This window comes from Megascapheus bottae, chromosome 24, assembly GCF_031878675.1.
Source record: "Megascapheus bottae isolate mThoBot1 chromosome 24, mThoBot2.hap1, whole genome shotgun sequence".
Taxonomy (NCBI): domain Eukaryota; kingdom Metazoa; phylum Chordata; class Mammalia; order Rodentia; family Geomyidae; genus Megascapheus; species Megascapheus bottae.
The window spans coordinates 13,204,805-13,228,518 of record NC_143532.1 but is presented as its reverse complement, the minus strand read 5'-3'; the positions used below and the strand labels follow the sequence as shown (position 1 = coordinate 13,228,518).

Here is a 23,714-nt window from a genome sequence, read left to right as displayed (position 1 = left end):
GAAGGGAAAAATAATTGGCAGACCAATACTCGTAATAGTAAATGCACATATGTGAAAAAGGAAACAGCAACTTGATGATTGATGAGGGGAGGGCTAAGTGGGAGGGAAAAATGACAGAAGGGGTGCCTAAGTGTCACTGTGCACATGAATGGACATGTTAGATCGCAACTCCTTTGTGCTCCTTTATCAGTTTCTGATAATTTCAAGTGAGAGGTACACATTTTTAACATGACAGATACTCCATACGAACAGGCACAATTTACCCAAATGAAAGTCACTGAAACTTGTAAGCAGTCTGGACTCATGTTTATTGAAGCCAGTAATTAGAGACATCTTTTTTTTTCAGCACTAGAAAGCAATTCCACATTGACTGCATACTGTGCCCAGAGAGAGCCACACCCCTTGGACTAAGGCTAGTAGGGAATCATCTGCAGTCCTAATTTCAAGTTAAAAACACCAACGAACTTAGCATAGAGACGACAGTGAACTTCACTTACAGCATCAACATTGTTAAGGTCATGATGTACAGAGCATTCATCCTCAACTTCGTTAAATTAATAAAACACAATGTCTTCAGTTTAAATACTGATTTTAAAAAATGCCAATCAAAAAAGTGCAAACAAAACAAAATAACAGCAGCATAAAACTTGCATTTTTAGGACAGACCAATTCATGGCCCTTACTTGGGGCCTTATCTTAAAGGCTGGGCTTACTTTCCTTTGATATTTTTCTATTTTAAAGACAAACAGCAGATATAACCACTATAATGTGGATAAATAGTAACAAAATTGTCTTTAACAGTCTGCCATACAAACATATTCTGCAAATAAAATGAATTTTACTTTAAAAAGTAAAGGCTGTTTATTTTTTGGCTTTTGGTTCCAATGCTTGAAAATCTAAAATAACAAAAATTTGTTTCCCCTCCTTCCACCCACACCCCAAAAAAGAGCCTGGAAGCTCCCAAAGGCTGGTGGACTTTGGCAGCCACTGAGCTCATGACATATGTATCAGTTTCTTTTGACTCTAGAATCATCTGTCATGAGAATAAAAGTGATCTCCAAGAAACCTCCTTTCGTAAGACTGTCCTAGCACTCCATCAGTTCTAGTACATTTTATAGTGTCACAAAAAGTGCTGATCAGTTCAAAGGACAAACAAAGTTTTGCATTAAAAATTTAAATCATACTGTATTGCCCGTAGGTATGTGCCTTTCCAAGAATCCCTTTTTCTTTGTGAGGTTATTCATTTTGCTCCTGGTTCAACAAAAGGATTAAGTGATCCCACCTACTACTGGCCACAACTAGCTTTTGGCATCCACTGCCCAAAGCACCACAACTACACTCCACAATTTACTGTCACCATCACTTAAGTAATCCAGTAACTGAAAGTTCGATACGTTTCGAAGAAAAACAAAAACTGAAAAAGGGAAAAAAATAGCATATTTCCACAATTAATCCGGCACAAGAAACATCTTTTTTTTGTTGCTGGTAGAAAGGCAAATGAATACTCAGCTTTCTTGTCAACAGTGTTCAGACCTTTACAGAGCAATGCAAGACAGTTCAGGAGTCTTGTTACATAACACAGGATGTTAAGTAATGCCCAGTACTGGGTTAGTGGTCAGTGGAACCTGGTATGCAAAGAGGAGGACATGAGGGGGATTATGCTGGGACATAGCACAACATTCATACAACAAAGTAAACTCCATGTACGTGAACTGTGGTTTTTTCCCCCCTTGGTTTGACAACGAATGTTTTATACAATAAATTCAGGGTAGTGTTTGCATTTACATGCTCTGTGTTGATGTATATATAAAACTAAAGTGCCATTTCAAATCCACAGAAGTCATTAACAGAGTGGTGGTGTGACATGACAACGTACATGAATATGCTTTAAATGGGAGATGCCTGAAACTCATTTCTGTGAGAAAAAAAAGAAAAAAAGCTGTATCTTACGAAAACATAAAAGAAATGTATCATGTTCATTTTCAATATAAAACATCTCACTTGTCTATCTGACAGCACTGATCAGACCAGGGAGCTAGGACATGACCCTTTAGCATCAGGGGAACTCCTCCAGGGTTTCCACCAACTATAAGGCAGGGATTGGTGCAAACCAATTAACCAGAATGCAGTGATGTTAGAAACCTTCCTCAACTTTTGGTAGCATGTTGCACCATGATAAAATAAGAGGTCAATCGCTCATTTTCTATCAGTAGGCCAGCCTGTGGTCATAATAATAATAATAATAATAATAGTAACAACAATAATTATAAAAATTTAACTTAAAAAAGCAGGAGCTATTTTTAAAAACTCAAAATCAAAAGTAAACTAATATCGTATCTGTTGACTCTGAACACAGCCCACAGCAACTGCCTACCCCACAATACACCCCGTGGGCCCGCCTCCCCACAAGGACATGGTCTGGGCGGGGTAGGTGTGTCTGGGCAGCAGCCATCTTCCCCACTCACGCCAGCTCCATTTTTGACTCCGACATCTCACACTTAACACTTTCCAAAAGTTAAGCTTGCATTCAGAATGTGTCTAAATCTCATTTTGTTTAGTGCTTAGTTTGAAAATGCTTCTAATTTTGTCTTAAACATCATTTGACTAACATCCCGCCCATCTCCTCCTTCCTCACCTTCCATCAACGTTCAGCTTCCCCACCATCACCTCTCTCAGTCTTCCTCAAAACTCTTCTCTTGCCTGGACTTTCTGCCACTTAATCTGCTTCCCAAGAACAAGGCAATTTGCTAACCCACAACCTGGTCAAACCACTATCTGATCAATGATTTCCTGGCTTGTTTGCTCCACCCTCAGAGAAAGTGACCCCCTTTCTCTGCTCTGCTTTAGAAGCCCAGCTGAGCTCGCTTCTCATGAGAGCTACATGCCCAAGAGTCCAAGGGTCATCCTTAACAAGGGGCCTGACATGACCCTTCCTAAATGTGTATTTCACACTTGGACAAGCCAATGAAGTTTTTGTTTTTTAAAGTTCATCTCCCCTACCCCCAAAAACTGATAGCATGTGCCATATCAGAAAATTCTGGTCTTAGCAGATCAATATACATAGTTATTTGGTCATTTGACATATGCTTTTCCATTTTTTTTTTTTTTAAAGGAGGATCAGGCTTCATTTTCTGTTGAAGAGTTTGTTACCATGGAGTCTGGTTTTCGAGTCATTCTATCCAGTTCTTCCTGAACATTTGACAACACAGTCTTTTGTCCTTAAAAAAAGGGGGGGAGGGAGGGAGCAAAGCAGCAATGTGAGAAAAGAATTTAAGAAGAAATAGTTAAAGCCATAGGCTTCTGTAATCATCTGTAGTGATAGTAACCTCAAAAATAAGAAGCCTTTTTTTTCCCCCCTCAGAAGCCGTTTTTTTTCCCCCTCGGGTCTCAAGACTGACTCTGACTCAGTCCTTCACTGCAAATATCACAGGGTTTGTGCTTCCTCAACTACACAACTACCTTGGCAGAGCATGGGAATACCTTTGTGTCAAACTAAAGGGCTTATCTGCAAACCCTCTCATCCTCTAGTCCCAACCCCTATGGACTCTCACCATCTCCCTGGAGGTGGTGATGAGTTTCAGGCATGCAGCAAATACTTTCTCTGGCTGAAACAGACATGTATTCAGGTTTTATTTCTAATTACAACACTCCAGACTGACTCATAGAAACAGTATGTTTCAATAAGAGGAGACCAAGGCCAGATCATTCAGTCCTGCACAGAGTTGGGAATCCTATTTCTCTGCTGTCAAACACTAATAGGAATTGGAAAATGACTGCTATTTCTGCTAGAGAATAATATTAGGACACCACCAGGCCATCAGAGAAGACTTAAGAACTTGGTTGTTGCTAGAGCTCAAGTTGTCTTGAGGATGAAGTGATTTCCTAAGAGTTTCAAGAAATAGCAATTAGGGAAAACACTACATTGCTATACCTTATAGCCAATGGAACACTAAAAACAAAGCCACTGCTTACCTAGCATGCACAGAACCATGGGTTTGGTCCCTTGCACTATTAAATATAAAACTTCTTCCAGCATCCTAAGAAAATGTGCAATTCCTAAGGAACTTGTTTCTTTTATTTCAGAGGCCTCCACAACAGACTTGCCCTATACCAACCACCATGGAAGGACAGGTGGGAGAACTGCCATGGAGTGTAACAAGCAAGGAGTTCATGAGGGAGGAAACAATGCGCTCCAACAAGACAGTACGAAATCCCTTTAAAAGTAGCACATAGAATTAAGTAGGATAAATAAAATGCCAATGGCATACTCTAGACCATGACTTCTGGTGGAGAGGGTTTCTATACCATTATCACATGTATGATTTGGGCCACACCTTGACTTACCCAATAGCCTGAATGTACATTAAGTCCCACTTTAAATGTGCCAAGGAAAACCTGCATGGTTATAAGGCAACCCCACGGAAAGCGCAGTGCACTGCTCAGTCTAAAGTGCAGATCTGCTTCCTTTCGTAGCTGTTCAGAACACTGGGAGTCTGCAGGTCAGATGAAGGCACGCACTCCTGTCTGCCTCCCCATTTTCTTAGCACGCTCAGTCATGAGGGTCCTAAGTCTCCGAAGGCCCCTCTGTACCTGACTTCTTGGCTGTGCTTTGCACCCCACCAGCACCAGGGCTTCCAGGAGAGCCTGTTTTCTTACTCAACAGACTATTGAAGAAGCTGGCCAACACTCCTTCACTTGCTGCATTATCTAAGGAAACAGAAAGGAAAAAAAAAAAAAGACATCACCAAAACTGGACCACTTAAAAACCACCTTAAACAAGTACTACGGTACTTGTTTAAAATGGGTACTAGGTTGCCCATTACACTCATATACTACAACTCCTTACACATCACCACACTAAAGTAGTGGCACTATTAATTGGAAACACATTTACATTTCCCACATAAAGATAACCTTTGCTCCACATAGCTTCCAAATATTGGGACCAAATACTTTACAAGCCCTCCACACTCACAGCCCATCTGAAAAGCTCATCTGCTAAGCTGAAGATGCCCAAGTATCCAAGAGTTTATAGAATTTTGTTTTGATGGTCTTATTACAGCCAATATTCTTGATTATCAATAAGGTGCTGAGATAACAGCTGCTTAAATAAGCAATTTAGCTTCATAAGAGCAATGGAAAAGAAAAATGGTCCCCTAATTTGTAAATAATATAAAGATTCAAGATAAACATTTAAAAATAACTTTCTATTTCATATTCTTTTCTTAAGAGTCTGAGGTCCTATACAAACTACATATGGGCCACCCGTTCCAATGCAGTAACAGGCTCTGGCTTGGTCTCTGACAACAGAACCTCTTCTGGTGGTGTGAAAAGCAGCTCTTTCTTGGGACAGGGAGGAGCTTTTCTAAATCTCCACTTGAAAGACCTAACCACCCCGAAGGGTTCGGGTCTAGGATTCAATTCTGCCCCAGGAAAAATATACATACTTTTGATGTTTGGGTCCGGTTTCTTTACTGATGTGCCTGGGGAGGCACTGGGCACACTGGCTGGCCCACTCCGGCCCTGGGTTCTTGGAGAGCCAGAGGGTCCTCTTGCAGGGGATTCCTAAGTCCAAAACCAGTCCAGGTCACACAAACACACAAAAAATAACAGAAATAAAAATCCAAAAATGAAGACACACTAATGCAAGATATATTCCAAGACTGGGGTGCAGGATAGGGAGCATGCTATCAGCTCAGTTCCTATCTAGACCTCAGTTTCTCCTAAAAGAAGAGCTGACAAGGGAACAAAAGCAGCTTCTTCTACTCAGATGGGAGTCTTTCGTCAAACATTTCTTGAGATTCTATTACATTCCTGGCCATGGGCCTTCAGGGAGACCAACTGCCTTTGAAACAGGAAAAAGCCCACACAAATATAGGCTATCACAAGTAATGGTGGAAGTTTGACCCTGTTTGGTGTATGGTACTCACGGAGGCTCTCGTGGGCGTGGCAGGCTGCTTGGCAAGGAGTGACTGCAAAGAGAGGGACAAACTGGCCATTAACCAAGGCCTGCAGAGGTCTGAGTTCTGGAGAAAAATCTCACTCCTAGTATTCCACTAGAGGGTGCCATTAACAACCAAGTCTCATATTATACTACAAATGCAGAATAATAGTCTTACTCCAGTAGTTAAGATATATGGTGAAAAAGATACTCCATGTTTGAAGCTATGGAAGTAAACAGGGCACAGAAAGGAATAAGAGTTGGGGAACAAAACTGTCAAAACTTCCCATAATGTGTATATAACCCTCAGGCAGATTCATGACATAGTGTGGAAGAGAGAAATTTTAACACAGTTCTGTGTTGAGAAGAGACAGCTTGGGAAAGCTATTCTCCTCATACATAAAACAAGTGCTACCTGCTTATATACACTAGGTTGAGTGGTGTTTATGTGAAATTACAGCAGCGAGGCCAGATCATCAGAAACCTGAAATTTCCAACGTAAGGGCTCTTGAAAAAGATCCAAAGCCTATCCCTGAGGAACATGTGCAAAGCAGGCAGGTATCCAGACAGAGGCAGGTGCACTACCCCTTCCAGTCTTAGGAAAAGGGGAACAAGGACAGTTGGTCTCAACTCCTGTAAAGCTTCAAGCTCTTTGTGAGTCCCGACATGCAGACAACCCCATCCCCACTTTGGGAACTGGAATTCCATGCAGGAGGAGGCTTCTGTTTCAATCCCATTGGTCATCTTACCTGTTGCTTCATTAGGAACACCTGCTCATCCTCCGCTGCCAACTCTTTGTCATGAACCAGCTGTGAAATAACACACACACACTTGTGGCCACAGGCCAAGAACACTTCCAAACTGCTATCAAAATTCATGCTCCAAGGAGAATCTTGGTTTGTGCCTCCATATAGTTCTAGGGACTCGATCTTGAGAGTGTGGTTATATTGTTTTAGCCTAGCACAGATCATCCCCCCAAACCTATTATGGCATGTAGCCAACTGACACTTTAAAATCTGACAGGTGCTAAACAACACCTCTCCGATCACAGTCTTGAGGAGAGTCTAGCAAATCCAAAAGCATTATAAAGATTAAATGGTAAAGGCTCCATGGCTCCATGTGATTATGCCTGCACTCACACCCCTCACCCTGTGCCAGACCTCATTTAAACGCTAAAAAAAGGACCCTTGGATAATGTATTTTTTCAAAGTAAATAATGTAAGACAGTACAAGCAAACAAGTATAAGGCATTGAGTTCAAATTCCCCACCACTAAAATGAGAGACTTCGTTCTTTAAAGATTTCCATTAGGGAGGAAAAAAACCCCAAAACACCACACATAAAGTACTTAGGCACTACTGGCTCATACTTGTAACCTTAGCAATATGGGAGGCCAACAATGGGAGACCCACAGGGCTCAAGGGGCCAGTCCAGACAGAAAACTTCTTGAAACTCCATGCTTTCGACCAACAGCTGGCGTGGTGGGGTGCACCTGGCACCCTAAATTATGTGAGAGGCTAAGATTGGAGGCTCAAGGTTCTAGGCCAGCCAGAGTGGAAAAGCTCACAAGATATCATCTCAACAGAAAGAAGCTAGGTATAATAGTGAGTGCCTGTCATCCCGACTACAAGAGGGCCGTAAGTAGGCTGTTCGTAGTGCAGAAGCACCCACACAGGAAGCAAGACTAAATCTCAAAAGGAATCTGCACAGGAAAAAAAAAAAAAAAAGTTGGAAGCATTGCTCAAAAGTTAGAACACCTGCCTAGTAAACATGAGGCTTTGAATTTAAACCCTGTACTACTCCCCATTTAAAATGACTGATGTGGATACCTTTCTCACTGGAGGTTTCACGATAAAGTCTTCATATGTGTCTTCTGGCTTCACAGTTGTGAAGTTTTCATGCAAAATAGCTATTTTCTTTTCATTGTCCCAGCCGGCAGGTCTAAATGCAAAGAGGCAGATTAGCTTGCTTGCTCTGGGACTACCTTCCAGTATACTCAGAGCCTACTTCAGATTACAAAAGACTTCTGGGTAATGTTCTTTCTCACAGATCTGGTTTTGTGTATCTGCTGACAGCAGCTTGCCACTTTGGGCACAAAAGCCAAATGCTAATCCATTAATTAGCATAGCAAGTCTTATTTCATAGTGAGCTCAGGGACTTCTAGGCCTCTGAGGAGTCAGTGTGAGACCACATGCTGGCTGCTGGAAGTGTTCAGTTTCCTCCCACAACTCTACCCACAAAAGCAAAAGCACAATGGAGTTCTGTTTTGAGGAAGAGCAACACCAAGGACAGAACTCAGGGAGAGGCCTGCTGCTGTTTGGCTTTGGCCTGGTGGCTCCCCCTTGGGGGCTGTCTCTTAGAACTCGTCTAACAATCGTATTTTATGGATTGGCTCATTAATTCTTCTAGTGTGGAAAGATATGTCCTGAAGTGAAGGGTCACCACCTGCAGACACACCACAGATACAAGGAGGCCTATAGGAACCTACATGGTGCTTCAGGAGTCAATATCTACTAGTGTTCTACTTGACTCTCTTAAAGGTAGCAATTGTAGCAAATCCTGAGTGGCACACTTTTTTTTTTTTTTTTTGGCCATTCCTGGGGCTTGAACTCAGGGCCTGGGCACTGTCCTTGGGCTTTCTCAAGGCTAGAGCTCTACCACTTGAGCCTCAGCACCACTTCTGGCCTTTTCTACCTATGTGGTACTGAGGAGTTGAACTAGGGTTCAGGGTCTAGGCAAGCACCCTATCACTAGGCCAAACTTCCATCCCCACCCCATAAGATTCTTATCTCCAACTGACCATTCAAAAACCAGAAGTCTGGTACTGTGGCTCAGGTGGCAGAACACTAGTCTTGAGCATAAAGAGGCTCAGAGCAGCATCCAACCCCAAATTCAAGCCCCACAACTGGGGAAAAAAAAAAGAACAGGATGTACAGCCAGCATGCTTCTCCTAAATCCTCATGTAGGTAACTACCAAAGGACTCAAAAGTACAAAGGATAAAGCATCAGTCAGAGACTGCCACAGAAACCCAAAGATGATTTTGCATTCCAGATCAGCCTCAATTTCAACTCGACTCCCAGCTCCTTCTGCTATTCAAAATCTCACTGGTGTGGGTAGTAAATGATTCCTAAAGCACGGTGCTCACTGAGGCTGCACATATGACACCTGGTTTGCTTGCTTTCCCTGGGTGATTCTCCAAAGAGGTATGAGTTGCTAGTCCCTCTGGCTCTTCTCTAATCTGCCAGAGGTAAATTCAGTTTCCTGGGAGGAGGAAGGGGGCTCCAGGGGTTTCCCATTTCTAGCCTCTAACAGACTGCCCCATCCCACCCAATAGGTCTGCCTGAGATCCATGTATGCTTCAGTATCACATTCTTTGTCCTTCCTATTGCTTTTCCCCTCTTTGCTCTCTGGGTCTCTGTAGCAGAGAGCAAATCTCATTCATTTCTGTGTTCCCAGCAGAATACCTGAGTACCACAGATGAGCAGAGGATGGCTGGCTGAATAGGCAAATGTTAATTGTGAAGTACTCTCCCAGACCAACATTACCATTTATTTATGCATTCAGCAACACGATTCTCTAGAAAGAGACACCAACACAGGAAAATGGGTATCCAAAGTCTCTGACTGGACAATCAACTGAAGTGGTTTCCTAAATGTGAAATGTCACAAATAAAAGTATTCAAAACAGCCAAAACCCATACTGACAGGAATGGCAGTAGGAGGCTTGGAATCACTGTGCAGAGCAGCCCCAACCATATATCCCCAAAATAGAATGTGTTATACTTCAACTCTCTTCTCAGCCAGTACTTCTCCAGTTGACAACAGTGCCCAATGGCTTGCTACTGTTTTGCAACTTGCTCTGAACGACCCTGGTACCCACTCTGACAGGCACAGTATGTCAATCCAGAAGCTGTGCTATGTACTCCCTCTGAGGTCCAGCCTGAGCTGAGCACAATGGTAGCAGGAAAACTAACTGCACAAAAGGCAGACAAAGGGTACACTGGAAAGGGTAAGACACAAACAGTAAATGTACTTTATAAAAAGAAGAACTCACATAAAAACTGCATCCTTCTCCACAACTAAGGCAGGGGTGGTAAAGTGGAAACCATACGTTTTATGAACAATGTACTTATACAACAAGTCGAGGTTTTTCTCTTCCTTCACTGAGGTGTAAATCAAGGCAGCTCCATCTAGTTGATCTGTTTAAGGAAAGTCAACTGAGTGCTAAAGACAAAAATTAATCCATCATATACAAGTACTCTTATTTTTTTTTTTTTTTTTTTTTTTGCCAGTCCTGGGCTTGAGCTCAGGGCCTGAGCACTGTCCTTGGATTTTTCTCAAGGCTAGAGTTCTATCACTTGAGCCTCAGCACCACTTCCAGATTTTTCTAAGTATGTGGTACCAAGGAATCAAACCCGGGTCTTCGTGCATGCTTGGCAGGCACTCTACCACTAAGCCAAACTCCCAGCCCCACAAGTACTCTTCTTGAATATTAAATACTACTTACTTTTTGTTTTTTTGCCAATCCCAGGGCTTGAACTCAGGAGCCTGAGCAGTGTCCTTGGGCTTTCCTCAAGCCATAACACCACTTCCAGCTTTTTTATGTATGTGGTACCGAGAAATTGAACCAGGGTCTTCATGCATACTAGGCAAGTACTCTACCGACTAGGCCAAATCTCCCAGCCCTCAATAATTTTTAATCAATATATGAGTAACAAAGTATCAAAAATTTAAAAACTTATGCTGAGCTCAGATGGCTCATGCCTGCTCTTCTAGCTACTCAGGAGGCTAAGTTCTGATGATCCAAGTACAAAGCCAGCCCAGGTAGGAAAAGTCTATGAGACTCTTATTTCCAATTAATGGCCAAAGAGTCAGAAGTAGTGCTGACTCAAGCTGCACAGCACCACCCTTGAGCAAAACAAGAGACAGTGTCCAGGCCTGAGTTCAAGCCCCAGTACCAGCACACACACAAAAAATAACTCCTAAAAGCCTAAAAAGGCAATGAATCAAGTAAAAAAGGCACAGAAGTATGTTGTTAGTAGGACACAGTTTGTTGGTCCTGATCAATTAGGCTGTTTCCTAAGAAGCAGTGATTCTGGAGCAAGCGAGGGAAATATTCTCAGCATATGAGGGCTGAGGACTCTTTCCCAACCTCACGTTGAACAGGCTTGTGCTACCAAGTTAAGGGCCCTATTACTCACCATATATTGTGTATGTTATGGGAATATAGTACCATTGCTGTTGGATTTATTTATTTATTGGCCTGAGGCTTGAATTCAGGGTCTGGGCACTATATCTGAGATTCTTTTGCTCAAAGCTAGAATTCTATCACTTGAGCCACAGCACCACTTCCAGCCTTTTCTGTTTATATGTTACTGAGGAATTGTGCCCACAGCTTCATGCATGCTAGGCAAGCACTCTACCAGTAAGCCACATTTCCAGCTGTTGGATTTGTTAAAAAGCAAGACTTGAGAGACATAGCATCTCGCTCATGTGTAGCACAAAGGAGAAGGAGACGTTAATAATACTTAAGTTCCAGTATAATAAAAACATAAATCTGACAGAAAAATATACACAATTTCTCTCTGGAAGACTATCCTCTGGGTTTGGGAGGGATTTTGAGATGCCTTAGTTGGAGGGAAGCCCACGCTCCTAGCACACAGGATACACTGAAGGCAGAACCTCCGTAGATGCGACTGGATGAAGTCCAAGTGCTCGTCCCTATAATCATGCTCCTTCTCCAGGATGCTCACTGCATCACACTGCAGGCACAAAACAAAGAGGACAGTCATCTCTCTATTCCTCTACCTGCTTTTGAAATAAAAGTATCTCCAAAGAAAGCCACTGGCAAGATTGAAAATATTAGAGAAAAGCAAAAAGAAATACAACATTTCTTTCATCCTGGGTCTCAGTTTCTTTGTTATAAAGTGCAGATATAATACGCCTGATCACCTCAGCTGTTGTGTCCAACAAGGCTGCATTTGGAGATCAGTTCACTGTGTATAGCGGTGCATAGCACTCGAGGGCTCTGCTCTTAAGAACAGCACAAGAGATGGCACAGCCCATAGTTAGGCAAGGGGGTGACGCTAAATAGTAAAGAGTACTTTTGAAACCCAATGTTGGTTTTTTCTGCCTGACTTGGACCTTAAACTCAGGGAACTCAGGGCCTCAGCACTGTCTCTGAGCTTTACTGCTCAAAGCTAGTGCTCTACCACTTAATTAGAGGCAAGAGTCTCAAGAACTTTTTTTTTTACCAGGGGTAGCTTTTGAACTGCCATATTCAGATTTCAGCCTCTTGAGGAGTTAGGATCACAGGCCTAAGTTGCCAGCATCCAGATGCCTAATGTTGGTTTCTTGCCAGTCCTGGGGCTTGAACTCAGGGCCTGGATGCTGTCCCTGAGCTTTTTTTGCTCAAGGCTAGTGTTCTACCATTTTAAGCTACAGCACCATTTCCAGTTTGTTTGTTTTTTAATTAACTGGAAATAAGAGTCTTATGGACTTTCTTGCCTAGGTTGGCTTTGAACTGCTATTCCCAAATCACAGACTCCTGAGCAGCTAGGATTACCGAAGTGAGTTACCAACATTAGCTCCAATATGGTTTGTTTTGTTTTTTGGTCATGAGGCTTGAATAAGGGTCTGAGTGCTATCCTTGAGCTTTTTCACTCAAGGCTAATGTTCTACCACTTTGAGCCACAGTACCACTTTCAGTTTTTTGGTGTTTAATGACACTCACAAACTTTCCTAACCAGACTGGCTTCCAACCACAATCCTCTGATCTCAGCCTCCTGTGTGGCTAGAATTATAGGTGTAAACCATGCTCCCAGCCCCCAAACATTTTTTTTTTTTTCCAGTCCTGGGCTTTAGGTCAGGGCATGAGTACTGCCCTTGGGCTTTGTCAAAGTCAGAGCTCTACCACTTGAACCACAGCACCACTTCTGTTTTTTTTCTATGTATGTGGGACTGAGGAATCGAACCTGGGTCTTCCTGCATGCTAGGCAAGCACTCTACCACTAGGCCAAACTCCCAGCCTCCCCAGCCCCCAAATGTTTTTAAAGCTGCTTTTTTCTTATATAAGACACATACTTCATTGCTCTATTCTGACTTATCTTTCTAAATTTTTTTTAACCACTGGTTTAGACCAGATGAACTGACTGAAGAAAACTGCCTTTGAGTTTGTCCATTAAGTCAAAGGTATACCACAGAGATCAACGCGGATCACAAATGAACGAATGTCACATTTCCAACAGCAGCAGTAAGTAGCTATTTGTTCTACTATGAACTTATTCAGTCAACCTTAGTAAATACCAAATAACCCCAATTCTCCCCTAGGAGGAAACCTCATCTCAGACTTTCTCAGATGGCAACTGTTCACTAGCCAAGCCCAGTCAAACTTACAATTCCTTGGACACACCTTTGTGCACACCACCAACACTGGGATCCCCAAGTTATGAGTCAGCACATTGTCACCCAGAGGCAAGGTAACATTTTCTTCTTCTGAGCCTGAGTTCAGAGGCCCTCTTCTCTGTGGGGAACCCTGACAACCTTCTTCAGGCTCAATATAGTCTTGAAAGTCTTTCATAACTACAGGGGAAGAAGGAAGGAAAAAAATTACACACATACAAATAAAAATACATATTGGCTTTAGAAAACTGAAAAAGGTACCAACAAGCATAAAACATAAGCCTTGTGTGAAAAACTTCTTAGTCACATCTGCACTGTAGTTAGGGAAGTGGGCATGGTGGTACTGCAGAGGTTTAGCCCATGTATGTTGCTGTTAGCACCAGAATGCAGTGAGCACTGGAAAGAGGTTCCAAGTTGTCCACCTTGCTGCTATCTGTCTTTTTTCTCACCAACCATCCAGTGGATCCAGAGCACTAAGAAGACTCAACAGGCTCATATAAACAAAAGCAGCCCCAGATATGAACCAGGCAAGCCTAACTTACAACAAGTATCACTTCCTGGCAACCTGAGAGGTTGCTCTCCCTGTCACTGAGATGATTTCTGCAGCCAAACAGCTATCATGGGCCACTGGGGAATCTAACTTAGAAAGACTGGCCAAAGACTAGCTTTCCATATTCAGCAGACTAGTGACTGGTTAGATAATGGCCCTTCACTCATTCAAAACAATAAACTTAAGAGTCCATTAATCTGGAAACCAAGAGACCCCTGAGGAAGAGAGCTATCTACTTTACTGAAAGTCACCTATATCAGCACCAACAAAGGCACTCCTTCAACAAGCAAACACAAGACTGTCATTCCAAACATGTGAGACAGGGAATAGCAAAAGCAGAGGCCCTTAGAAGGTTAACCTGAGTCAATAAACACAGACATGGTTCAAGCATTTGCTTGAAGTCCTCCAAAGTTTTCTCTTGTCTTCCTCATCCTAACTGAAGAGAATCCTGCTACTCAGAAAACATAAGCACACAAAATACAAACTACATTTCTCATCTTCCTTAAAAGATAGCTGGCATATGCCTTTAACATTAACTTCCTCTTTATCATCCTGCTGCCTAGAAATCCAATGTGAGACTAGAGCTCTGTTGCTGCTGGAAGAGAACCACACCCAACAAATGACAGAGCAGTAAGCATGACATGCTTTGCACAGTTTCAAACTAACTACCTTTACACTTCATTTTCAGGAGAAAACTGATTCTTTTAGGACACTTTTGTCATTGGTTTTGTGTTACATGCAGTAGAATCTAATCCTAAGTGACACAGACACCAGTGTGACTAAGATCACAAAATACACTCAGTGTCATAAGTTGCCCTAAAACAGCTGCCGTATCCCCAACAGGTAGAACAGTATGAGAATCTCTTGGGGTGTGTGTGTGTGTTTTCCTTCTTGAAACATAGGGCCTGGGTGCTGTTTCTGAGCTTTAGTGCTCAATACTAGTTCTTTATCACTTGAGCCACAGCTCCACTTCTGCCTTTTTTACTTGAAGGTAAGGCCGGTTTCAAACCACAATCCCCCAATCTCAGCTTCCTGAGTGGCTAGAATTACAGGCATGAGCCACCAGTATCTGGCTCAATTTTGCTCTTTTTAACGCTTTAACAACTCTTTCTAAAGCTATCACTAAGTGAACAGGTTCAGAGAACTGAAGTCTCCAGTGTATTAGCTCACTAGTCTGGACATGAAACTATGTGTAGCTCAGAACTATTCTGAGTCTTCATGAAGGTCTCTATTTCAGAAGAAAAAGAGGCATTATCTAGAAAGGTCAGTGAGCTGAACTGCATAACAATCACTACAGCACATATGCAGGTGACTCAGGAACCACACATAGGCAGCAAACCAATGAGACATTAAATGTCCTTTTTAGCTATTATGGGACAGAGATGTATAGGACAGGAAGACATAACAGTAGAGAATTTAATTTGAAAAACACATCAAAATTTCAGAACCCTTTTAACCAGTAAGTGTGCCATCCCCCAGAGCCCTCATCAATTCACTAAGGGGTGAGGTCATCTCTGGAGCGAAGCCAGAGCCCGCCTAGCCTGTCCTGGCCAACATGAATGCTGCTGTGACTGCTGCTCTAGTCCTTATCCCTCCCATTTCCTTGGCAAAGGGACAGCCACTGACGCAACTTCACAGAAGCAAGGGCCAGGAACCACATCAAAAAAACAAAACAAAAATCTTCACCTCCAAGAAAACTTCCTTTGAAAATTCTTTGTTTTCGAACAAAAGGACTCAGATTATCTTTGGTCTTAATATAACTTCTTACCTAATGACCTATTCCCCAATGGCCTTCCTATTCCTGACAATAATCATTTGTGCTGAGCACTATCCTTCGGCTTTCTCAAGGCTAGCACTTTACCACTTGAGCAACTATACCACTTCCAGCTTTTTTATATGTATGTAGTCCTGAGAAATCGAATCTTCATGCATGCTGGGCAAGCACTCTACCAGGGCAGTAGCCTTGATCTGAAGAGCTCAGGGGCAGTGCCCAGGCCTAGAGTTCATGCTCCATGACTGATAAAAAAAAAAAAAAAAAAGATACTAGAGATTGAGCTCAGGGTCTCATACTTGTTAGGGAGGTATTCTACTACTCTACTACTTGAATCAATCATCCTGTCAACCTTTTCTGCACTGGCTAATTTCAGGATAGGATCTCACTTTATGACTAGACTAAATAAACTGAACTTTCCTTTTGTACTTTCCCATGTTACTGGGAATGTCAGGAATGCATCACTTATGCCCAGTCATTGTGCTGCTCCTGAAGATGAGATGATAAGTACACACTTTGCCCAACAAAGCTGAGATGGGATCTCATGAAGCATTTTTGCCTAGGCTGGCCTCAGATCTTGATCCCCCGTTCTCTGCCTCCACTGTGCTTTCAACCTTTGAATTGTTTCTCTCAGGTATCTTGTCACAGCAATAACAAGCTGTAGAGACTACAACAAAACCCTGTACCCTGATGCTAACTCAGCAGACAGAGAAGACCGAAAGGTCTGGAGACACACAGAATGGATCACCTTTCAGGAAGTAAGAAAGTTTTTACATTAAACCAGAACTGATGAAAGTAAGGAATACTAATTTTCTGTAACTATGAAACGAGATAACATTGCTTTGAAAACTTCTTGCAACTCTGAAAAAGTAAAAACAAAATATAAACTCTATGCAAAGAGAAGCCTTTTAATTAAAAAGGAAGGTGGTTCCAACTATCCAGAGATTAGTGAGCTTTCCAATTCAAAAAAAAAAAAATTGTTTCACTCACACTTCCGTTCCAGTTCCCTTATTTCTTCCGGTGGAATTTTCATTTTATCAATGTGCTCACGTAAAACACTAGCCCACTTCTGTAAAGATTCCATTACAGTCCAAGGCCTAGACATATCTGCAACAAAAATGACTAGGGTATCCGGCAAAGATTCAGCAGAAACTGCAAACTTCAGCAGGCCTTTGTGGTAAAGATCTCCATCCAAAATCCACACATTACAGCGCGTATGATCTGGGAAGAGAAAGGAATCTACATTATCACCCAACAATGGCCATTAGCATAGCTACCAGAGCAACTTTAGAACATCATGAATTCCACAAAGTATGTAAACATGAATCCCAGCCAAAAAGGCCCAAATGCTAACTGGACAACAATCCTTCCTAGGTCCTGGTACCTAATAAACTATCTAGACTTAAAAGTTTTAAACTACTATCATACAGAAAGCTTCTACAATTAAGATTTCAGCAGTATCTAAGGAACAGAGTAAAGCAATCAGCTTTCAGTAAGAACCAAAGATACTATCACAGTTTAAATAATCCATTGTCCTTATATATCAACAAGCAATGCTAAAGAATCTGTGGGTAAATAGCCCCTTTTGTGTCAACTCTATGAAGTAGTGCATTCACACACCCCAAGGAGCCCAAGGAATGGGAACCTTTGTATTTAAATGTCAAGATAAAATCATTACTTATATAAATTGACATGAATGGTTGGTTGCCAGGTATTATAATAACATGTCATAGTTTTATCTTTTAGTCATACTCATGGAACTACTCATAAATGTAATGACGGTCAAAACTTGCTTCAAAATAATTCAGTGTGAGGTAAAGGAAAAGGGTGAAAACACAGTTGAAATAAATTGACCAAGAGACAGGCACAGTAGAGGATGCCTGTAATCCCAGCACTTGGAGGAGAGGGGGACGTATGAAACAGGAGAATGCAGAGCTTGAAACCTGCTTGGACTACATAGTAATATGAAAATAGGGGGGCCAGGAGCTTGGCCTAGGGGTCGAGTGCTTGCCTAGCATGCACGAAGACCAGGGTTTGATTCCTTGATACCACATACATAGAAAAGCCAGAAGTGGTGTTGTGGCTCAAGTGGTAGAGTGTTAGCTTTGAGGAAAGCCCAAGGACAGTGCTCAGGCCCTGAGTTCAAGCCCCAGGACTGGCAATAAATAAACATAGATGAATGAATGAATGATGACTGAACTATACAAGGTAATTCTCTACAACTGATAGGATGATCTTAGGAATTTTAGACCACCTCCTTGAGAACTTCTTTTGCAATAAATTCCAATACACTTTTAAAACCTACCATATACTGGCTAACTTTTTGATATAATCAATTCATTCATGTGCTATAAATGCATATTCACGACATTAACAGAATAAGGTTATTTAAAACCCATTTATATTTTCAGGCTCTAATATACTTTAGCAGTCTGCATTTGGGATTCTGTAAATGTCTTCAAAAATACCAGAAAGTCCCAGGGTTTGCAAGCTAACCCACCACCTGGCATAGTTCCCCTTTTCAGTCTCTCTTTCCACTGATCCCCACATGCTCACTCACATGCTCCAGGTCACACACATCCCATCTAGCACACCCCCTAACCCTGGAGGAAGAGGGCCTTTGATGTATCATGTCCTACTACAAACCTGGAGAAGCCAATGTTCTCTACATGGATGACTCCCTGTAAAATGGATATTTATAATCCAGTCATGCCACATAATTAAAAAGACTGAGAGTGAATGACATATAATTAACTACAGACAAGGGGAACTCATCCATCAAAGGAAAATGCAGAAATCAAAAACGTTCTAGAGTAACCCTAAAGAATCTGAAATGGAAGTTAACATGCAGTTCAAATAGGGTTAACAAAATGCTTTGGCCTGAAATATGCACAGGCCATCTTGAAACAAAAGAGATTAGGGATTTATGATACCTTCATCATGTTTTGTTCTTCCAAAAGACACAAGATAAAAAACCAAACTAAAGTTACTACTATATCTCCAGTACTCCTCATACCTGACACATACCTCTTCTGTCAGTTTACAAAACGGACACCACTCTACACATGAAGAAACTAAAGTGCAGGGCAGTTAATTAAATCAGCTATTGACTAAAGGAATGTCTTTCTGAACTAGTTCAGTCTGGCTCCAAAGCCCACTTTCTTTTCACTATATCCACAGGACCTACAAAGATAAGAAGACACCTGAATGCAATGCAAATATGTGAGGTCTTTGAGGTCTGGCCCAATAAACTGAGTCCCATTCTAGAAGCACAGACTAATGGATCTAAATGGGACTTTTATGCCTGATCTTTTGACACAGAAACCTTACCATCAGGTGCTTCTCCTGCCTTCTTTTCAATTGCTTCAGGAAATGTTTAACAATACAAAGTTATAAGGGAAGCAAGATTAAAATCCCTGAAGTTCTAAAATGACTATATTAATTGGCCTTAATACAGGTTTCCGAGCCAAACAGCTCTTAAGAAATGTTCTGGAAAGAACCTTGATTAAGCTTCTTCAATTTAGCAATAAAGAAATGGGATTTTAGTGGCGTAGGATTAACTCTCCTTTATATACTAACTCTCACATCATGATCCTCAATATTTAAATGTGCTAAGGCAAATGTAAACAATAGTTTAATCAACACACTTCATCTTAGGCTACAAAGATAACTTTTATACACATAAAAAGACCTAGACACCAATAATTTCTTTTAGTCACTAAAAACTATAAAGCCTAACACAGCTATAAAGCATTACAGAGTAGTTGCAACTGAAATTCATCATTCCATCCTTCCTTCTCACAATTTTAATTATTTCAAAATCATATCTAATCCTTATATTAATCTTATTTTAGTCATCCTGCCATATAGAAATGGAAACACTAACTTATCCACAGGGGAACAGTATCATTGCGGCAGTCTCTATTCTGTCCACCAGAAAAAAAAAAAAAAAAAAAAAAAAAAACAGAATAAGCACATTTCTAATCAGTTACAGAGACTCAGAAAATGTTCTGTGAATGCCTAAAATGGTTACACTGTAAGTGACATTCAACATCAAATTATGCAGTAGTACCAGGTGGAGCAGCAACGGTGGCTGATCAGTCCACAAAACTCCAAACCACCTTTAGAATTCCTTTTTATTGCCTGTATGTGAATGTGAAGCATTGCCTTCGGTATCTCTTTTTGACTAAGGACTAGTCAGAACCTCCCCTTCCTCATTTCTATAAGGCAAATGTTTCGTCTACTCCTTTTGGCTCTAGGAGAAAACTGAGAATGTCTGGATCTGCAGACATCAGAGGACTGCATTTACCCCTTACTCCACATCCGTTCACTCACCATCTCGGTCCTCATCATGGACACTGAGGTAGAGATACTCTAGGCCTCTTCCTTTTTTTCCATGCTCTGCTCCTTGTAGCTTAGTCATAAGAGTTGTTTTACCAGAACCATCTTCCCCTACAAATGTTTACAAGAAAACAAAGATATATTGTTTATTCTGGATAAGAGTAATACCCAAATAACAGTTAAGAATCTCATACAAAAGCTGGGTGCAGTGGCTCATGCCTGTAATTCTAGCTATCCAGGAGGTTGAGATCTGAGGATCAAGGTTCAAAGCCAGCCTGGGCACAAAAGGACCTGAGACTCTTATCTCCAATTAACCTCTAGAAAAAAAACAGGAAGTGGGGCTTGGCTCCAGGGTAGGGTGGTAATCTTGATCTGAAGAGCTCAGGGACAGCACCCAGGCTGAGTTCAAGCCCCATGATCCACAAAAAAAAAAAAAAAAGAATCTCATACAAAGCCAGTTGCTGGTGGCTCATGCTTGTAATCCTAGCTACTCAGGAAGCTAAGATGTGAGAATTGTGGCTCAAAGCCAATTGGGCAAGAAAGTTAGTGAAGACTCATCTCCACTTAACCACCAAAAAGCTGTAGGTGGAACTGTGGCTTAAGTGGCAGAGCACCAGCGTTGAGCAAAAAGCCCAGGGATAGTGCCAGGCCTTCAAGCCCCAGGACCAGAAACAAAACAACACACACACAAAAGGACCAAAAACAAAACAACCCAATCTCATGCAAAGCCCACTTGCTGAGGCCTCATTCACTCTCATAAGCAAAGCAGACTTTGCTTTCAGTGACTAATATTGGCATTGGTGGCTCATGCCTATAATACCAGCTACTCTGGAGTTTAAAGATGTGAGGATTGGAGTTCAAACTCTGTGTAGGCAGGAAAATCTGTGAGTCTCTCATCTCCTATTAATCAGCAAACAGTTATAAGCAGAGCTGTGGCTCAAGTAGTTCCATCTTTGAGTGAAAAAAACTAAGGTACAGTGCCCAAGCCCCAATACCGGCACGTGACTAGAGGGTGAGGGTGACAAACGCAGAAATTTCAAGATCTAAATGACATTTTCTTGTTTTGTTTTTTGGAATTTGATACTTTTTCTTCTCTTTTCTTTTCTTTTTTTTGTCCTAGGCTGAGACCCAAACTCAGAATCTGTGGTTTGTTTTTGCTCACTGGCTGTCACTCTACAACCAGAACCATGCCTCCAACCTCTAAAATAACATACTTTTGCAGCTATCATACAGCATAAGAGATGAAATATGGCAAGCCCACTAGCCCTACCTATACTTTCTACAACATGCATTTAGAGAGGTGAAAGTAAAAGGTGGGGCTAGTTTCTCACAAAATAACTTTATCACAAGAAAAGAAATCTTTCAAATGCAATTAACCTCAGTCTAAAAACTCTGAACTAAAAGTCTGATCCAGCCCCATAACCATAAAGAACAGATGTCATACAATTTTGATTTTAGGACATCACCTTCATATTCTGAAGACTGAGAAACTGAAGACAGTAATTATCCAAGCAAAACTCATAAATGGCTCTCAGTAATTGCCAAGCACTTCATCATCATCCTCTAACCAACTTCTTACCCCTCTACAACACAACAATGACAAAAAATAAAAAAAAACGAAGCTCTCTAAACATCAAGGAGGGCCCCTGCCAAAAAACATCTCTAAGCTCTAAGCATTACTGGGATTATGGAAGACTGCATCTCTACCCACCAGATGCCTTACCTTCCTGAGGTCCTCCACATTCTTTCTAGAGTACAGTGAGCACTGTTAGTCTGACTTTAGTTCCTCCCTGCTCTTTCTGAGCCACCTACCACTTCACAGCCAGAGGTATCTTTCTAAAACATGCATTTACAATGCTGTTTATGTTTCTGGTGGTACTAGGGCTTGAACCCAGGGCCTCAAACTGCTGGATAAGCCTTCTACCACTTAAGCCATGATCCCACCCTGTTTGCTTTAATTTTATTTTTCACATAGAGTCTTAAGTTTTGTTTATGGCTGAACTCGGATCACAGATCCTTCTACCTCTGCCTCCCACTTAGCTGAAATCACAAGCTTGAACCATCTTACCCAGCTCATTTCTTGAGATGGGGTACTGGTTTTCCTTTTTTAATTTTACTTTACTGCCTTCAAAGAGCCACGGTTCCATCTCCTGCCTCCCAAGTAGCTGTGATTACAGGTATAAACCACCACACCCAGTTCATATCTAGAAATCTCGATCTCTAGTTTTTTGAATATCTCTAAGGGTTCAGTTCTGTATAACCCATCACCATTGGAAGACCTCAAAATGTAGGGAAGCTACCAAGGCAGCATTCCCATAAAGCCTAGAGATGTTGGTATTATGACAAAAGGTCTGTGAAAATTGTAAATCTTCAGAGAAGAGCTTTTAACTCTTTAGCCTTTTACAATGTGCCCCCAACTTATTTTATCTTCATGCGCAACTACGCCAAGAAGCTTCTGTCTGTGAACTCCTGACCCAAATTCCCTCTTTCGACAGCATTATGCAGTGTGATGATCTCGTACCAATCTGCCCATGGAGATGGTGAAGAACAGTCCCCAACACCCTTGTGTGTTTCAGCTAAACTGAGGATCTTAAGTCCCAGTGCCCAGCCCACAGAGGTCTCACTCCACAACATGGGTTTGTTATGCGAATGCACCCAGGCTTCTCTGCTTGCGTGAAGAAGCTGAGGCGGGACAGGTTAAGACACGTGATCAGAGGTAAGGGCAGCTTCCCAACCCTTCACAGGGGTGCAGGAAAGTCCTCTACACCGCCTCCCAAGCCTGCTGTCCGCTGAGGAGTCTCTAAATCCTCCCCTGCACTCCTCCTGCCTGCTCAGCCTTCTCCCTTCCCTTCTTCCACGGACACAGGTCACCAGCGGCGATGTCGCGGCCAAGTGACCGGCAGAACGGGTCAACACCCCAGCACAGAGCACCGCCAAGCTCCCCAGGAGGGCAGCGCCCCACCGTCCCACCTTCCCGTGGGTCGGCGACGCTGCGGCCGCCCCGCCAGGGGCCGGGACGCCTCTCTCGCACCTGCCGGTGGAAGGCCGGGGAGGAGGACAGGCGGGACCGCCTCGCCCACCCCAGCGCCCCCGGGCAGCGGCGGCCCCGTCGCTCACCGAACACCAGGATGTTCTTGCCGGACGGCAGCTTGGACCTGGAGCGGGTGGACACTTCGCTTAAGATAGAAGACCTGCGGTGACAATGGCGAGAGTCGTCAGCTCCGGGCGCAGCGGGGCCCAGCCCGCCACCTCCATCCCTCCCTCCGGTCCGAGTCCGCCCGGTGCCCGGCCCGCTCCCCGCCCGCCCGCCGCGCCCGCCGCGGCCCGGCCCGCCGCCTCACCATAGGCTCTGGCCCTCCTCCTCCTCGCTGGTTAGGTCGCCGGTGGCGGCCACCGCGGGCCCATTGGGACCCAGCAGCAACTTCTTCTCCACCCCCACCGGCGCCATCTTGCCAACTGCAGCCACAAAGAGGGCCCTCCCCCGGGCTCGCCGAGGACCCGCGAGGACCCCGCGCCGGGCGGCCCCCGCGCCTCCCGCACCTCCCCACCACCGGAGGCCGCGCCGCCCACCGCGTCCCGCCGGGCCGGGGGTGTCCGCGGACTCCCGCGGGCCTGGGGCCGCGGGGCGGGGTGGGAGCGAGCGGCCCGTTCCGTCAGGCAGCCGCCGGACAGCCTGGCGCCGGGAGGCGGAGCGGCCCCGCCCGGCCGAGT

The 23,714-nt window shown here is 43.1% G+C and overlaps 1 protein-coding gene across 2 annotated transcripts; it reads right to left on the bottom strand.

Annotated features, from left to right (window-relative positions):
* Positions 1 to 1,922: 1,922 nt before the first annotated feature.
* Positions 1,923 to 23,522, bottom strand: Dync1li2 (dynein cytoplasmic 1 light intermediate chain 2). 2 transcript variants are annotated; one of them, XM_090357520.1, is made up of 13 exons: positions 23,345 to 23,521; positions 23,121 to 23,194; positions 19,998 to 20,114; positions 16,653 to 16,883; positions 13,352 to 13,521; positions 11,609 to 11,702; positions 9,995 to 10,130; positions 7,770 to 7,881; positions 6,691 to 6,750; positions 5,931 to 5,972; positions 5,448 to 5,565; positions 4,591 to 4,707; positions 1,923 to 3,218 (listed from the first exon to the last, which is right to left on the bottom strand). In XM_090357520.1, exons 1-13 carry the CDS (start codon positions 23,449 to 23,451, stop codon positions 3,118 to 3,120), a joined length of 1,479 nt encoding a protein of 492 aa, XP_090213646.1. In that variant the 5' UTR covers positions 23,452 to 23,521; the 3' UTR covers positions 1,923 to 3,117. The 2 variants fall into 2 exon arrangements, with proteins under 2 accessions (XP_090213646.1, XP_090213648.1); XM_090357522.1 differs by lacking the exon at positions 5,931 to 5,972 and having other exon boundaries at positions 23,345 to 23,522.
* Between the last annotated feature and the right edge of the window lie 192 nt (positions 23,523 to 23,714).